Here is a 16856-nt window from a genome sequence, read left to right on the forward strand (position 1 = left end):
TACCAAGGTGCTTCTAAGCCCAACATTGCTTGGGACCTTGCTACCTCTCTAAATTCTTCCCCTCATTTCCTTCTATTCCTCACCTTGCTTAGCTGTATTCCAGCCACACTGGCCTCCTTGCTGTCCCTCTAGAAGGCCAAACATGCTTCTACTTCAGTACCTTTGCACTTACTGTTCTTTTCTGCCTGGAATGCGCTTCTAAAAAGTCAATGCGGGCTCCCTTACTTCAGTTCAGTCTTTGGCACCTCTTCAAGAATTTCTTCCACGATTACCTAAAACAGCAGTCCCTACCATCTTTAACTTGTTTGGTTTTCTTCCAAAGTACTTACTACTACCGGCATTTGTTTATTTGCTGTGTCTCTCTCCACTACATTATAAGCTTTTTGAAGGTAGGAACGTTGTCTTGTTTGCTATTGATCCTCAGTGCAGGGTCAGTACATAGTAAATATTGAGCAGACACTTAATAGATAGATGAACAAATTCCCATCCCCTTACGTAAGTTCATGTCCTCATCATCTCTTGCCTGGGCCATACATATCCTAGCTGCTTCTCATATTTCCCTGACATAAATTATCTGCCCCTCAATCTAATTCCCCTGAATAAGACAAATCAGGTCATGTGCCTCCCCTACTCAACTGGATAACCTTAAGGCTGACCTCTGTGATAAGCCTTACAACTCCATATCCCACTGCTCCTCAATAAAGATCTGGTCTTCTTTCCGTAACAGGAAGACTTAAGGTGCTCTTGATATAAAGACCCAATCTCGAATAGCATTAAATCACCTAATCAAAAATCTGCTTCCTTTATGGTTCACTTTCCATCCTTTTGATTATGGCAAGGACCAAGTTTGTCTGCTCTAAAGCACTTCCTAATCTCCTTCTTTAATGGAGAAAGCAGGCCTCAGAGCTTTCCATGGGCAGCAATATTTAACTAAAGACGACACATATCTATTTGTGTAGATGATAAATAGATAGCTATTTATCATCCATTTGTTGCAAATGATGTCATTTTTCCATTTGTGATTATGAAATAAGGTCTATTTTTAAAATACATTTAGGGCCGGGCATGGTGGCTCATGCCTATAAATCCAGCACTTTGGGAGGCTGAGGCAGGCAGATTACTTGGGGTCAGGAGTTTGAGACCAGCCTGGCCAACATGGTGAAACCCCATCTCTAAAAAAATGCAAAAATTAGTCAGGCGAGTTGGCACCTGCACCTGTAATCCCAGCTGCTTGGGAGGCTGAGGCACGAAAATTGCTTGAACCCGGGAGGCAAAGGTTGAAATGAGCCGAGATTGCACTACTGCTCTCTAGCCTTGGTGACAGAGTGAGGCTCTCTCTCAAAAAAAGTAAATAAAATACTTTTAGGCTAAAAAGGAAGGTCATTTATAGAGACACATTATGTACATAATGGTTTAGATGGTGTGTGGATGTGGCGAAAGTCACAAAGGTGCTGGGTAAATTCAGAACTCTGGGAAACAATAAATACCCTCCTGGCTGCTCTTTGAGCCACTGGTTCTGGTTTTTGCTTAGGCTGTTCCTCCTGTGCAGAATGTCCTTTACCTCCACATGCCAAATTCCTGCTCATACTTCAAGGCCCAGCTACTTGTCACATCCTCCATAAAGCCTCCCCAAGGCTTCAGGTGGATGAACTTTCCCTTCACCAAGCCTCCCCCTCTTACACCTCCATCTTTTTTTTTTTTTTTTTTTTTTTTGAGACGGAGTTTTGCTCTTGTTACCCAGGCTGGAGTGCAATGGCGCGATCTCGGCTCACCGCAACCTCCGCCTCCTGGGTTCAAGCAATTCTCCTGCCTCAGCCTCCTGAGTAGCTGGGATTACAGGCACGTGCCATCATGCCCAGCTAATTTTTTGTATCTTTTAGTAGAGACGGGGTTTCACCATGTTGACCAGGATGGTCTCGATCTCTTGACCTCGTGATCCACGCGCCTCAGCCTCCCAAAGTGCTGGGATTACAGGCTTGAACCACCGCGCCCGGCTTACACCTCCATCTTACACTGGGAGGCCCTGAAGGGAGGACTGGGCTGAGCCCAAATAACTTAGCACAGAGCCTCACATTCAACAGAGACCAAAAGATATTTGTTGAACAAAATTCAGTTTCAAGGATGTGGCCTCGTCATCTATAGGCTGGGATCCAAATGCTGCTGGCCAACTACAGGATGTGATCATTGAAAATCTAGGTCTCTGCTTCTAATGTGATTCAGGAGATACAGGAGCTGTGTGGTACAGAATAGAGTCTTTGGTATCAGCCAGGTGTATGTCCTCATTGAAGTTCTGCCACTTCATGATTGATCTTTGATGAGTTTATAACTTCTGTGAACCTGTTTCTTCCTCTATAGAATGGGAATAATAATATCGAACAGACAAGGACAGTGTCTCAATCAATTCTCAATAAATCAATTCTTTTGGACTAGCATAGTATTAATACGTTGTCTGTTGTAATAAAAACTCCTCAAAGGTCCATATACTTTCCTATTTTAAAATTCAGCTGTGCCAAAATTAAGTCCTTTTCTTAGAGGAAAGTCCATCTCCTCACCATAATCTATAAGGTCGATTATCTGGCACCTGTCTGCCTCTCTGATCTAATTTCATCCTTGCTTATCTAGGTCTCCTTTCAATTCCTCAAACTCACCAAGCCCATTCCTGCCCTGAGTTCTTTGTACTTGCTCCCTGACCTACAAAGCTCTGCACCAGTTCTTTGTATAGTGGGCTCTCTCTTATTTTTATTTTTATTTTTTTAAGAGACAGGATCTCACTTTGTCACTCAGGCTGTAGGGCAGTGGTGCGATCTCAGCTCACTGTAACTTCCGCCTCCTGGGTTCAAGCAATTCTCCTGCCTCAGCCTCCCAAGTAGCTAGAACTACAGGCATGCATCACACCTGGCTAATTAAAAAAAAAATTTCTAGGCCGGGCGCGGTGGCTCAAGCCTGTAATCCCAGCACTTTGGGAGGCCGAGGCGGGTGGATCACGAGGTCGAGAGATCGAGACCATCCTGGTCAACATGGTGAAACCCCGTCTCTACTAAAAATACAAAAAATTAGCTGGGCATGGTGGCACGTGCCTGTAATCCCAGCTACTCAGGAGGCTGAGGCAGGAGAATTGCCTGAACCCAGGAGGCGGAGGTTGCGGTGAGCCGAGATCACGCCATTGCACTCCAGCCTGGGTAACAAGAGTGAAACTCCGTCTCAAAAAAAAAAAAAAAAAAAAAAAAAAATTTCTAGAGATGGGGGTGGGGGGCCTCACTATGTTACCCAGGCTGGTCTTGAACTCCTGGCCTCAAGTGATCCTCCCATCACAGCCTGGGATTATAGGTCTGAGCCATTGTGCCCAGCTTCTTTCTCACTCTTTAGATCTCAGCTTAAATGTCACCAAAGAGAAGTCTTCCTTGATCACCGAGTCAGTCCTATTATATCACTCTGCTTTGACAGTTGGCAGAGAACTTATTTTACTGTCTTGTATTTCTTTGATGACTTACTTTCCTGTTTACCTATAAACGCAGTATCCCCAGCACCTAGGATGATGCCTGGCACATAGTGGGTGTTCAATACAAGCAGTTGAGTAAATGAAGGTTTGAAGAATGAACAACTGCGTCTTATTTTACAAATGAGAAAACTGAGGCTCAGAGTTGAGACATGGATTTCCCAAGGCCACACAGCCAGGAAATGGCAAGACTGGTTCCAATCCCCAGATCATTCACTGCTCCAATAGGAATTTGCTGAAGAAAACCAAACTTCACTGCAGTTGGAGCTGGTTGAGGCAGGGGCACCCTTGGGAGGAGCCCCTTTCTCTACCTGTCCCTGTGCCCATCCCACAAGGTCTCTGCTCTGCACTCACTGTCCACCTGCAGGAGGTTGGACTGCAGGTCCGGGTGTAGGCGGCCTCGGGCTAGGCTGTCACTCAGGTTCCGGTTCAAGGTCAGGACATTCAGCAGAACCTGCAGTGGCCAAAGAACAGAAAAGTCCCAGGGGTGATGGTCCAGGCTGCTTAGTCTTGAGAACTCTTACACTGGGCATCTGAGCCTCTTAACAATCCTGGAAGACAGGCAGGTCTGTGATGACTTTTCCCATTTTACAGAGGGAAATTGAAGGCCAGCAAGGGAAATGACTCACCCCAGAGTGTAGAGGAAGCCAGGGAAGAAGCACCACTAGAACCAAGTCTCCTTTAGCCCCAGGCTCCCTTCTTTTCTCTCTGGATAGGACAAGGTTAACAGGTAGGGGTGATCTAGGGCACAATGTGGGTGCCTTTAACCTAGTGGTTAGGAGTGTGCGTAGGCTCTAGAACCAAACTGACTGCCCACTCTTTCTAGCTGAAGGTACTTGACCTAATGTCTTAATCTCTTTGGGCTTCAGTTTCCTTATCTATAAAATAGAAATAAGGATTCCCCCCAGAACTGGGAAGGTTAAGAGGGTTAACACACATAACACAGTGCCCAGCACTTAGTGTGAACTCTATAATGTTAGCTATTGTTATTATTTCCATTTTAAAGATTAGGAGACTGAGATTCAGAGCTGTTAAGTGAATTCTCCAGTATCACACGGTTGCAAATTGGTAGCACCTGGGCTGGAACCCAGGCATGTCTGATTCCAGAACTCAAGACAGTTAACTCATCACCTGCCAAAATATGTACCTGGCATATATATCAGGTGCTCAAGACATTCATGGAACCATTCTGAGGTGTTCTGGAGAGAAGCAGGCCCTTCCTTTCAAAATCCCATCCTAAAGAGGGCTGGTTGTCTATTCAGATACTGGGTAGAGGTATAATGGGACTTGAGGTTAACAGAACCCAGTCCGCCCACATGCTAACCTCATTTTTCATTTGTACTGACCCTGCAATTTCCCCTGCAACTGAGAAAGACAGGGAGCATTGGGGCTCCATTTTCACTAAGAAACCCAGCGCAGCCCATGTCCACATTGCCCAGGGTGCGCCGGGCACAAAGCAGCCTCAGCCCATGTTTGCTGTATAAGGAATGGAAACAAGCCACAGAGATGATGGGCATCTGCAGTCTAGGCCACAGCTTGGCTCCTGACTGAAAAAAGCCAACCATGGAGTAAACCTCACCTGGGTTAGGCTGCTGAGGCCCCGGGCAGCTCCATTGGCCCCCAGAGCGAGGTAGGTTCCACAGAGCCCCTCCGCAGGTCGGACCACTGTGGGCAGCAGGAAAGAGAGTGGCCGCTTCCCTGGCTGCACTGAGTTCTCCTGTTGTTAGAGGACAGAGACCACAGAGGGAAGGTGGGGTGGGACAAGACAGGGAAAGAGCCACTCCACAACCCTTTCAGCTGCTCTCCCTCTTCCACATCTTCCACAGTCCCATTTTCTTGGGAGACTGGGCCCTTCCCAGACAAGTTTGCTGTCTGTGAAATGGGTAGGGTGCCTGGATGGGTGGGGTGGGTGGGGGAATGTTAAGTGCTGAGCTATGAGGCTGCTATGGTCACAGGAGAAAGGACCAAGCCAAGAAAGATGGCAATGGGGAAGAACAGGATAACCCCACCCTGATCATCTCCATGTATCTTTGCCCTGTTGGGGCCCCAGCTTGTGGGGTGTAAGAGTGCTGATTTCTAACTGGATAAAAATTATTAAATCTAGCCAGGTGCAGTGGCTCACACCCGTAATCCCAGCACTTTGAGAGGCTGAAGCGGATGAATCATTTGAGGTCAGGGGTTCAAGACCAGCCTGGCCAACATGGTGAAACCTGTCTCTACTAAAAATTCAAAAAAATTAGCTGGATGTGGTGGCGGGCACCTGTAATCCCAGCTACTGGGAGGCTGAGGCAGGAGAATTGCTTGAACCCAGGAGGCAGAGGTTGCAGTGAGCTGAGATCGCACCACTACACTCCAGCCTGGGCAACTGAGTGAGATTCCATCTCACCAAAAAAAAAAAAAAAAAAAAAAATTAAATCCTTCCTCCTTGGGTTGCTGCTTTTTGGTGCTCAGCCATAGGGCTGAGCCGCATCAGCTCAAGCTCACATAGTCATAGACCACTAGTGTTGGAAAGTGCCCAAAACATCAAATAGGAGCCAATATCCTCATCGTACAGGTAAAGAAATTGCCCAGAGAGGGCAAGATCTTCACGAGGTCACACAGTAAGATAGTGATAGAATGAGACAAAGTTTCTTCAGACCCACTGGGCTCCACGTCCCCAACTTAGCAGGGCTAGGGATGAGGTGAACATCTTCTTTAGGCTTCCTTATACTAGAAGATTCTGGAGAAAGTAGGGAGGAAGGGGCAGCCATGCCATTGCACCTCCTATCTATAAGCCTCAGAGTCCCCAGGGGAGGGGTGAAACAAATCCTACCAGGCTAGGCGCAGAGTGGTTAGCTGTCCGGTTGGGCCAGGAGAAGTCTAGCATCTGGCTGTTGAGCAGGATCCCCGAGGGGGTGATAAGGCCGCTGCCAAAGGGCTGGTTCAGGGAGCTGGGGGCCGAGGTGGGGCCAGGTGAGCCCTGGCCCATCTTCACCTCTACCCAGCCCCCACCCCCTCTTGGTTCAGAGGATCCCTTGTTTCAGGTTCTGAGTCTGAGCTGGCATACCTAACCATGGCCACAATGAAGTCATCAGGTCCCATGATCAGCACCTGGGCAGCGGTGGGAGCTCCGTCTAGCTCATAGACAGGCAGGAGCGGGGCAGGGGCTGCCTGGGAGTCATTGATATGGCCCCGGAGGTAGGCAGCCTCCACTTTGCTGAAAAGACAAGGAGTGGGAGATGAGCAAACAACAGGCTCTCAATACAGTCACCTACCTCACTTTTGTGGTGTTTGTGTAATTATTTCATGAAATCTACCTCCCCCACTGTACTACTAAGTCTATGAGTGCAGAAGCTCATTAATTGCTAGCACATAAGAAATACCCAGAAAATAGCTGTTGAAAGGAATGAATTTATTTAGGTGTTATTTAGATTCTCTTCTGGAACCAACATTTAATTTATTTAATGTTTAAATCAAGAGCCTTTAGTTATCTACCTTTACTTCTTAATCCTTTCTATGAAAATGACTGGTACATGGTGGATGATCAGAAAAATATTTGTTTTGAATTAACAAACTGGATTCATGTAAACTAATGTTTGTTGTCTAAAGTCTTATTAAGAGTTTAGTTGGGAGAGGATAGGAAGATGTTTACTTTTTTTTTTGAGACAGTTTTTTTCTGTCACCCAGGCTGGAGTGCAGTGGCACTATCTCGGCTCACTGCAACCTCTGCCTCCCAGGTCCAACAGATTCTCCTGCCTCAGTCTCCTGAGTAGCTGGGATTATAGGCACCCACCACCATGCTCGGCTAATTTTTTTTTGGTTTTTTTTTTTTTTTTTTTTTTTTTTTTTGAGACGGAGTTTCACCCTTGTTACCCAGGCTGGAGTGCAATGGCGCGATCTCGGCTCACCGCAACCTCCGCCTCCTGGGCTCAGGCAATTCTCCTGCCTCAGCCTCCTGAGTAGCTGGGATTACAGGCACGTGCCACCATGCCCAGCTAATTTTTTGCACTTTTTAGTAGAGACGGGGTTTCACCATGTTGACCAGGATGGTCTCGATCTCTCGACCTCGTGATCCACCTGCCTCGGCCTCCCAAAGTGCTGGGATTACAGGCTTGAGCCACCGCGCCCGGTGTTTTTTTTTTTGGTACTTTTAGTTGAGATGGGGTTTCACTATGTTGGCCAGGCTGGTCTTGAACTCCTGACATCAAATGATCCAGCTGCCTTGGCCTCTCAAAGTGCCTAGATTACAGTCATGAGCCACCATGCCAAGTCAGAGTCAGGATCTTTACTTTCTGTTAAAATTGTATCCCAAGGCACAGAGTAAGTGCTCAATAACTATTTACTGGATGAACTGGTTGAATAGATTTCATATATGCATGTGTGTGTGTGTGTTAGAACAGAGTTTGCATTGATCTTAGAAACAACGTGTAATTCTCCAGACTTTTAAAAATTCAACTGAGGGTTTCTTACCAAATAACTATGTGTTCGGTTATCCATAGTTGATTAGAGAATGATAAGTTACCAAGGATAACTTGAAGACATTTATTCAATTTTCAACCAAAAAAGACTTTACATGTATGACTTTGTTTAGTCCTTACCACAGCCTCATGAGGTTGATACCATTACTGTCAAGCCCCCTTGTAGAAACTGAGATTTAGATTTACTTGCCCAAGGCTGCAAAGCTAGCAAAGGGTAAAGCTGGGATTTGAATGGAGGCAGTCTCACCAGAGCCTACAACCTACTACTATATTATGTTGCTAATGAAGCTGTATTCCCACCACCATCAGTATTTGTTGGAGACTGTCTTTGTTTTTGGAGACAAAGTCACACTCTATTGCCCAGGCTGCAGTGCATTGGCTTGGTCTTGGCTCATTGCAACCTCCGCCTCCTGGGTTCAAGTGATTCTCCTGCCTCAGCCTCCCGAGTAGCTGGGACTACAGGCATGTGCCACCATGGCTGGCTAATTTTTGTATTTTTAGTAGAGACAGGGTTTCTTTATGTTGGTCAGGCTGGTATCAAACTCCTAACCCCAGGTGATCTACCTGTCTTGGCCTCCCAAAGTGCTGGATTACAGGTGTGAGCCACTGTGCCAGGACGTTGTTTGGTATTAAGCTTTCTTTTCCCACTCAAAAGGAGGAGCAGGTGGGCTCATGTAGGTGCTCTGCTAGCCTCAAAAAATTTTAAGAAACACATGAAGTAGGCCAACTCATTGTGCTGATAGGAAAGGTGAGGTGCAGGGAGAGGCACCCAGTGTCAAGTTGTGAGCTGGGGGTTGAGCTGAAATTGACTTAGGATTTCAGTCCTTTATTGCTACATCAGCTGCTTTTCACCTGATTCTTTCCCCACAGCCACCACTGCCTCTGCAGCTCCCAGGTCCTGCCCAAGACCCACCTGAGCATGTCATCCATGCTCTCAGTGATGGTAGAATCATAGATGGGATCTCCCAGTCTGCTGGCCAGGGCTAACGCAATCTTCAGGGTCTGAAAATACAGCAGGGATATGGAATAGGCTGCCGGGTCCCTCCCAGCACCCACACCCAGTAGATCTTCATGTGTGAGAAAACCTGGAGGTGATTTAGTCCTGCCCTATGGCAGTACTCAATTTCCCCGCTCCTAATGTCCCTAAACCCAGGGAAAGGTGGAGGGGTCAGCCTTACCTCTGCCACCCAGTGAAGAACCTGTTCTCGGGATACCAGACTGGTGAGATTGAAGCCCTCCAGGATGTTGAGAGCACTGATGAGGGCAGGGCCCGTGTGCGGGGGTGGGGGACTGAGAACCAGGTGGCCTGAAAGGACAGGAAGTGACCGATGGCAGGGCAGGGGTCAAGGCACCTCCACATCCCACATCCCATCTCCACATCCCACCATCACACACACTGAGACCACTGCACTGAACCCCTTCACCAGATGGGGAAACTGAAGCATTGAGAGGCAAAGGGACCCGCTCAGGTTCACACGGTAAGTCAAGGGAAGGGCCAGAATTTGAACTCAGAACATCGGTCTTCGGTATCCTTGGCCATTTGAGAAAAATAAGGCTCAAGAGTGCTGTAGTGTGCTCGGAGTCAAACTGAAGGCCATCAGCAGAGCAGAGCAGAAACAGGTGACCAGATATCCCTATTCCTGGCCTGTCACATGTCTCTTTTCAGCTCTCCCATAGGCCAGGATACTATCCACGACCTCCGATTGTCTCAACCAGCCCCAAATGTCTTGGCAGCAGCAACCGTCTCTTCCTATTCTGTTACTAGATGTTTGGGCATCAAAGGAATAATAATCACTAATGCATAACACTAATAGGAATTAACTCACTTAGTCCTCACAGTGGCTACTGTTATCACACATATTTGGTGGGTCTGGAAACTGTGGTACAGAGGGACAAGGGGAGTCCAGAGCACTCAAGGTACTAGCATTGTTGAGACAACCCAGGCTGGGAAGGGGAAATGGAAAATCCATATTCAATGCCTGCTCTGATCAGGGCAACTTCCTACATTACCTCATCAAATCCTTATGGGCATCCTAAGATGCAGGTACTATTATTATCTCCATTTTAAGGAGAAAACCAAGGTTCAGAGTCAGAAGTAGCTTGTTCAAGGCAAATGGCACAGTTGGTACTCAAACCCTAACTTCAATGCTACGCTCGTTCCTTTTTTATTTTTATTTATTTATTTATTTGTTTGTTTGTTTGTTTTTTTGAGACGGAGTTTTGCTCTTGTTAACCAGGCTGGAGTGCAATGGCGCGATCTCAGCTCACCGCAACCTCCATCTCCTGGGTTCAGGCAATTCTCTTGCCTCAGCCTCCTGAGTAGCTGGGATTACAGGCACGCGCCACCATGCCCAGCTAATTTTTTGTATTTTTAGTAGAGTCGGGGTTTCACCATGTTGACCAGGATGGTCTCGATCTCTTGACCTCGTGATCCACCCGCCTCGGCCTCCCAAAGTGCTGGGATTACAGGCTTGAGCCACCGCGCCCGGCTTTTTTCTTTTTATTTATTTTTGTTTATGCGCCTGTGTGTGTTTCTGTGTGTGTGTGTGAGAGAGAGATACGGTCTTACTCTGTCACCCAGGCTGGAGTGCAGTGGCACAATCATGCTCACTGCAGCCTGGACCTCCCAGGCTCAAGCAATCCTCCCATCTCAACCTCCTGAGTAGCTGGGACTATAGGCACACCACCATGCCTGGATAACTTTTTTTTTTGAGACGGAGTTTCGCTCTTGTTACCCAGGCTGGAGTGCAATGGCGCGATCTCGGCTCACCGCAACCTCCGCCTCCTGGGTTCAGGCAATTCTCCTGCCTCAGCCTCCTGAGTAGCTGGGATTACAAGCACACGCCACCATGCCCAGCCAATTTTTTGTATTTTTAGTAGAGACGGGGTTTCACCGTGTTGACCAGGATGGTCTCGATCTCTTGACCTCGTGATCCACCCGCCTCGGCCTCCCAAAGTGCTGGGATTACAGGCTTGTGCCACCGCGCCTGGCCAACTTTTAAATTTTTTATAGAGACTATGTCTCACTATGTTGCCCAGGCTCCCAAAGGGAGGGTTACAGGCCTGAGCCACTGCGCCTGGCTGATAATGCTCTTTCCATTGCTTCATATTCCACTGCCTCTGGCCTGGAAACTTGAACTCAGAGAAACCCTTTACTCGGGCTTGATGTGATCTGGCTCTCCCAGAAGGGAAAGAACCTGAGAACCATCTGAGAAATCCAGTATCTACTACCTTGGGTTCAGCAACCACGGACCTCACCCAGGCCATAAGCTTGGCTCTTTCGGTTCCCTGTTGGTTTTCTTGAGTTTGGCCAGTTAAGTTCTAGTCCCTCCTCGGGCCTCAATTTCCTTTTGGCACAATGGGGAGCCGGGTCTAGGAATGTCTTGAAGGGTTCGTTCTACCATTAAGCTTGGAAGGACTTTGTCTTAAAAATACTTAGGCAGTACAGGGCAGTGACAGTGTGGCTAGGGAGGGGGTGGAGGCAACACGGAGCCCAAATCAAGAAAACCTATGGCCAGAACCCCAACTTCCAGGTTGGAGCCTTTGACCAGGTCCACCCCCTATATCCTAAATACTTGGGGTAACTGATCCAACAGCTACTTTTCAGAAGGTGGGCTGGCTCTGGCTTGCTTCAACAGTTGGCTGCCCAGGCAGCTCACTGCCTTAGTTTCTCTCCTGTGAAATGGAGAGGAGTCTCTAGGCCAAAACGATGTGGCCATGGTCTGGGAGGCTTCTCCTGAGTGGGAACCCTGGGAGCCGGGGGAGAGGTCACCTCTGTATACGCCACACACAGGCTTCTCCACAAGGGCGCTGTAATTGCTGAAGTCCTCTTCGGTTATGACACCCCCTGCATGCTGAGCCTGGAGGGGAGAGAATGAGAGAATGACCGCACACCATTGTGAGCATGTGGTTTTAGCCTATAACACGTATTTGGATCACAGACAGATCAGCTGTTTATAAATTCTGTGCTTTCTGCAACCCCCATCGTGGCCTTTAGAGACCCCTTTATTCCTAGACACCCCAGGAAAAAGGAAGGGGAAAAAGCACTAACACAGAGTACCAATTACGTGCCAGGCATTATACTGGGTACATTCTATTAATGACCTCCCTAGCTTGCCATTCAAGGCCTTTTGTGATCTGGCCCCTGCCTACCCCTCCCCTCATGTCCTGCTATTCCCCAGTGAGCTCTATACAACTGCAGAGTGACCTGAGTTCCTGAACTCATGCCTGTGTGTCTTTGCAGTCTTTGTACCTGCTGCTCTCTCTGCCTATGTAAAAGGAATATTTTCCACTTACAGCAGCACTTGCTTAGGAGATACCAAAACTGAATGCTGCATCTCACCACAACCAACTAAAGCCACTACAAAACCATGACTTCGAGTGATCCTGGAAGGACTGATCCTTATTGGACATAAACACGTACTCATTATTGACCAATGAACCTGTTTTGTACAACCAACGGGCTCATTCCATCCTATCCAGTGTACTGTCAACTCTAAATTAGCATAACCACTCTGAATCCTTTCCTTTTTTGTACTTTATAGTACTTGAAACCCCTGATTTATACCTTCAGTGAATTACACATTAAATTTTTTTTTTTTTGAGACAGGGTCTCACCCTGCCACCCAGGCTGGAATGCAGTGGCATGATTATGGCTGACTGCAGCCTCAACCTTCCCAGGCTCAGAAGATCCTTCTGCCTCAGCCTCCTGAGTAGCTGGGACTACAGGCACGTGCCACCACAGCTGGGTAGTTTTGTATGTTTTGTAGAGATGGGGGCTATGTTGCTCAGGCTGGTCTCAAACTCTTGGGCTCAAGGATCTGCCTGCCTTGGCCTCCCAGAGTGCTGGGATTACAGGGGTGAGCCACCATGCCTGGCCCATTTGAATTCTTGAGTTCCTTTGTCTGGTAAGTTAATAAACTCAACTTTGGGTTTCTTTTTTGTCAGAGATCTAATGGTCTTTGTTAGAATCTCCTGTGCTCCCTTTGCCACCTCCAGGAAAGGGCACACAACCCAGGCCTGGCCAATTGGGGCATTACCTTCTGTGCTACAGTGATTGGTTTGGGAATAGTCATGAGACCTATCATGAGCCAATCAGACACATCCTGGAGGCTTTTGCTGGAACTACTGGGAAGGAGAAATGCTCTTTGGAGTGGCTTGCTGGCTGACATGGGCTGGTCAGGAGCAGGTGGAAAGGATCTGAGAGTGAATCCAAACAGAGGAAAGTAGAGTTGAGAGAGAGAGAGAGAAAGAGAAAGAGGGAGAGCAAATCCTAACACTATGGATTGAGAACCTGGACCCAGAAGAATCTAAAGTCAGTAATCTCCTGGACTTTCCAGTTAAGTCTGTTTGAGTCTATCGGCACATCCAGTGCCCAGCATAGGGCCTGGCACAGAGTTGGCACTCTGTGAAAGTTGAATGAATAACAGACCTATTTAATTCCCACAACTATATGGCAGAGACAGATATAATCATCCCCATTGGTCAAATGAGAGAATCACTGAGTTGGTCTATGCATCCTTATCTTGAACATAATTTTCCATGAGGAGTTTTGCACTATTAGTGACAGTTCTCACACTTGTTACTGCCTGAGACTGGGACTCTGGGGTTGGATGTTACCTTCTGTGTCAATCTCCCCAGTCCTGGTAGTCAACAGTGAAAGTGGTGCTTCCCTCAGTCCCTAGAAAACCTGAAAGCTGGGAGGGATTGTGAGCTTAGGGAAGCTGAGGCTGATACTGGGTCTCCACCAGGCCTGGAAGGGACATGACAAGCCCCTACGCAGGTTGGCATCAACCCTGAGAAGCCCAAAGGTATTTCTGAATCAAGACAGAATATTTCTGGCCAGGCACGGTGGTTCACACTTATAATCCCGGCACTTTGGGAGGCCAAGATGGGTAGATCACCTGAGGTCAGGAGTTCGAGATCAGCCTGGCCAACATGGTGAAACTCTGTCTCTACTAAAAATACAAAATTAGCTGGGAGTGGTGGTGCACACCTGTTATCCCAGTTACTTGGGAGGCTGAGGCAGCAGGATCACTTGAACCTGGGAGGCAGAGGTTGCAGTGAGCCAAGATGGCAACACTGCACTCCAGCCTGGGTGACGAAGTGAGATGCCTTTTTTTTTTTTTTTTTTTGAGATGGAGTTTCGCTCTTGTTACCCAGGCTGGAGTGCAATGGCGCGATCTCGGCTCACTGCAACCTCCGCCTCCTGGGTTCAGGCAATTCTCCTGCCTCAGCCTCCTGAGTAGCTGGGATTACAGGCACGCGCCACCATGCCCAGCTAATTTTTTGTATTTTTAGTAGAGACGGGGTTTCACCATGTTGACCAGGATGGTCTCGATCTCTTGACCTCGTGATCCACCCGCCTCGGCCTCCCAAAGTGCTGGGATTACAGGCTTGAGCCACTGCGCCTGGCCTTTTTTTTTTTTTTTTTTTTTTTTTTTTTTTTTTTTTTTTAAAGACAGAACACTTCTATCATCCCAGGAGGTTTTTCATGTCATAGCCCAGTCAACTCCTCCTGGCCCCACCAACCACTGATCTGATTTCTGTTAACAGAGGTTAGTTTTGACTATTCTAGAATTTCAAATGATCATAATCCACAGTAAATATGTATAGAAGGAAAGGGAGGGAAGGAAGGAAGGAAAAAAGGGGGACAAGGATGTCCTGCAATAGGGACCTTGGGGCATACCCCCACCTGTACAATGCTAGCACTCACCTCAGCTACCATCTCCAGAGTAAGGTTGCCGCCAGCGTAGAAGGCGGCCGGGCCAGAAGTGCCAAGTGTATCCAGCACCTCAGCCAGGTCGGGCCGACGCAGCAGCGAGCCAGGTAGTGGTGGGCGGCCCGATGGCAGGAATGTCTCTTGGAAGTGCTCGGACATGTTGGGTGGCAGCTGTTCAGCCAGGGCACGGGCTAGGGGCAGGGATGGGAGGCTGGGCGGGGCAGGGCGCCAGGACTGGACCAGATGAGACGTGCAATAGGTGGGGTAGATGGGGGCTGAGCGGTCCGCCCTATGTGCCCCAGCCCCCCCCGGATCCTCTTAAGGGGAAGGCAGGGATGTCTAAGGGCCCTTCCCAGACCCCCTCTTTTGAGGCCACTTCCAGGTGAGGGTGGGTTAAGGTGGGGAGAGGGTCTGAGGAGCAAACTGGAAGAGAGGTCCTCTTTGGCTTGGGCCCCCAAATCTCAAAGATTCTATCCCTCTCCGTCAACCTCAAGTCTCTCCCAAATCCCCAGGCCCCACTGACCTAGATCATGAGTCACGTTGAAGCCATCTTGGGCCACAGCTGCTGCGAAGGCCAGGACTTGGGACCATGGCAGCCTGGGGGGGCCGGAGAGCAGGGGGTGGAGGAGGTCCTGGGGGAAGGAGGAGGGGTCCTGGGGGGAGGGGGGTTCCTGGGAAGGAGAGTCCTGGCAAGGGAAGGGGATATTAGGAGGGGGAGTTTGGAAAGGAAGAATCCAGGGAAGTAGGAAAAGGCCACCCAAGGAGAGACACAAACAGGCATCCCTGGTCCCCAGGGGGAGGGTTGTTACCTGCCATAGAGCTGGTGAGCTTCATGTAGCCCCTTCACCATTCCGGGAACCCCCACCAAGAGCCCAGGCTGGGCAAGGCGGGCAGGCGAGGGAGAGAGGAGACCAGGTCACTGGAAGGGGGGGGCTGGGCTGAACTCTGCAGAGCCCCAAGCCAGGGATGGCTGGCACAGGGGAGAGACACAGGCCAAGTATCCCAGGGGAGGGACAAGCTTTCCCAAGCAGGCAGCCCTCCCATCTCCCTGACTTCCTATCGGCAAATGCAGAAAGGCCTCTTTTAGCTGCCATAGTTGAGGGATTTATAAATTAAGCAAAACCTTTCAAGAGCCAGGATGTAACCAGTTTAGACAGACACCTGTCTACACTGGATTTCACCAACCCCTGCCCTTTTTTTTTTTTTTTTTTTTTTTTTTTTTTTTTTTTTTTAGACAGGGTTTCATTGTTACCCAGGCTGGATGGAGTACAGTGGCATGGTCATAGCTCACTGCGGCCTCCAACTCCTGGGCTCAAGTCAAGCGATCCTTGGTGCATGCTACCATGCCTGGCTAGTTTCAAAACATATTTTGTAGAGACAAAGTCTCACTATGTTGCTCAGGCTGGTCTCAAGCTCCTGGCCTCAAGCAATCCTGCCTTGGCTTCCCAAAGTGTTGGGATTACAGGTATGAGCCACTGTGCCCAGGCAACCCTGCCTTTTAAAATGTTGAACAAGGAACCTTCATTTAACTTATTCAATTTCACATCATCATTACTCTGAGCTCTGAAGACTCGGGGGTGTGCTTGGCTTTTGTCACTGCACTAAGTATCCAGTTTTCCAAGTTATTCAATTTCTTCTTTTTCTCTCAGCAGATAGTTTGTTTGCCTCTAGCAGTTCCCCTCTAATCTTTCAATACGTGAGGGGCTGGGAAAGTTACAGTCAACTGGTTCAGAGTGAGATACGTGTTTTATTACATCAACTTTGTGACATTTCAGGGTACTCAGTAGCCTTTTTTTATTCCTTCCTTACCTCAGCCAGACAGGTAAGACTGCCAGAGAAGTGAGATGTTGCAGTATTACCTGTAATCAACCATCCACATTTTCTGGTTCATTATTTTATTTTGGGGGCTGCCTGTCTTACACATAGCCCAAGAGAATCCTGCTCAACTCTTTTTCCCATTCACATGGTAAATACTCAGCAAATTAATGCTTGGGTTAGCAGAAGGGCAATGAAGAGAGATTCCCCTGAACTCTCTCTTCTCACCAGGGTCCCCACCTTGGTCTCCCAGGATCTTTGCAGGGTCTCCTCCCTGAGGGCTCCTGGTGCAGACTCCCGGAAATCAATTAGGTGGCTCTCATTTCGACGGATGTCATGTACCAGCATCACGCCCCCACTGGGAGAG

At 48.3% G+C, this 16856-nt stretch overlaps 1 protein-coding gene across 3 annotated transcripts in view; it reads right to left on the reverse strand.

Annotated features, from left to right (window-relative positions):
- The window catches only part of GGT7 (gamma-glutamyltransferase 7), a 34705-nt gene that overhangs the window by 2070 nt on the left and 15779 nt on the right, over positions 1–16856 (reverse strand). For 2 of the 3 annotated variants that reach the window (XM_003932038.2, XM_074406426.1), the window contains 11 exons: positions 16730–16847; positions 15484–15551; positions 15198–15271; positions 14669–14865; positions 11726–11813; positions 9132–9259; positions 8867–8955; positions 6543–6692; positions 6309–6426; positions 5076–5213; positions 3851–3950 (listed from right to left, as the gene is read on the reverse strand). In XM_003932038.2, coding sequence (XP_003932087.2) covers positions 3851–3950; positions 5076–5213; positions 6309–6426; positions 6543–6692; positions 8867–8955; positions 9132–9259; positions 11726–11813; positions 14669–14865; positions 15198–15271; positions 15484–15551; positions 16730–16847 — 1268 coding nt within the window. The remainder of the gene's footprint in view (positions 1–3850; positions 3951–5075; positions 5214–6308; positions 6427–6542; positions 6693–8866; positions 8956–9131; positions 9260–11725; positions 11814–14668; positions 14866–15197; positions 15272–15483; positions 15552–16729; positions 16848–16856) is intronic. The other variant, XM_010342677.2, reaches the window with a different exon arrangement.

The sequence above is a fragment of the Saimiri boliviensis genome, chromosome 9, assembly GCF_048565385.1.
Source record: "Saimiri boliviensis isolate mSaiBol1 chromosome 9, mSaiBol1.pri, whole genome shotgun sequence".
Taxonomy (NCBI): domain Eukaryota; kingdom Metazoa; phylum Chordata; class Mammalia; order Primates; family Cebidae; genus Saimiri; species Saimiri boliviensis.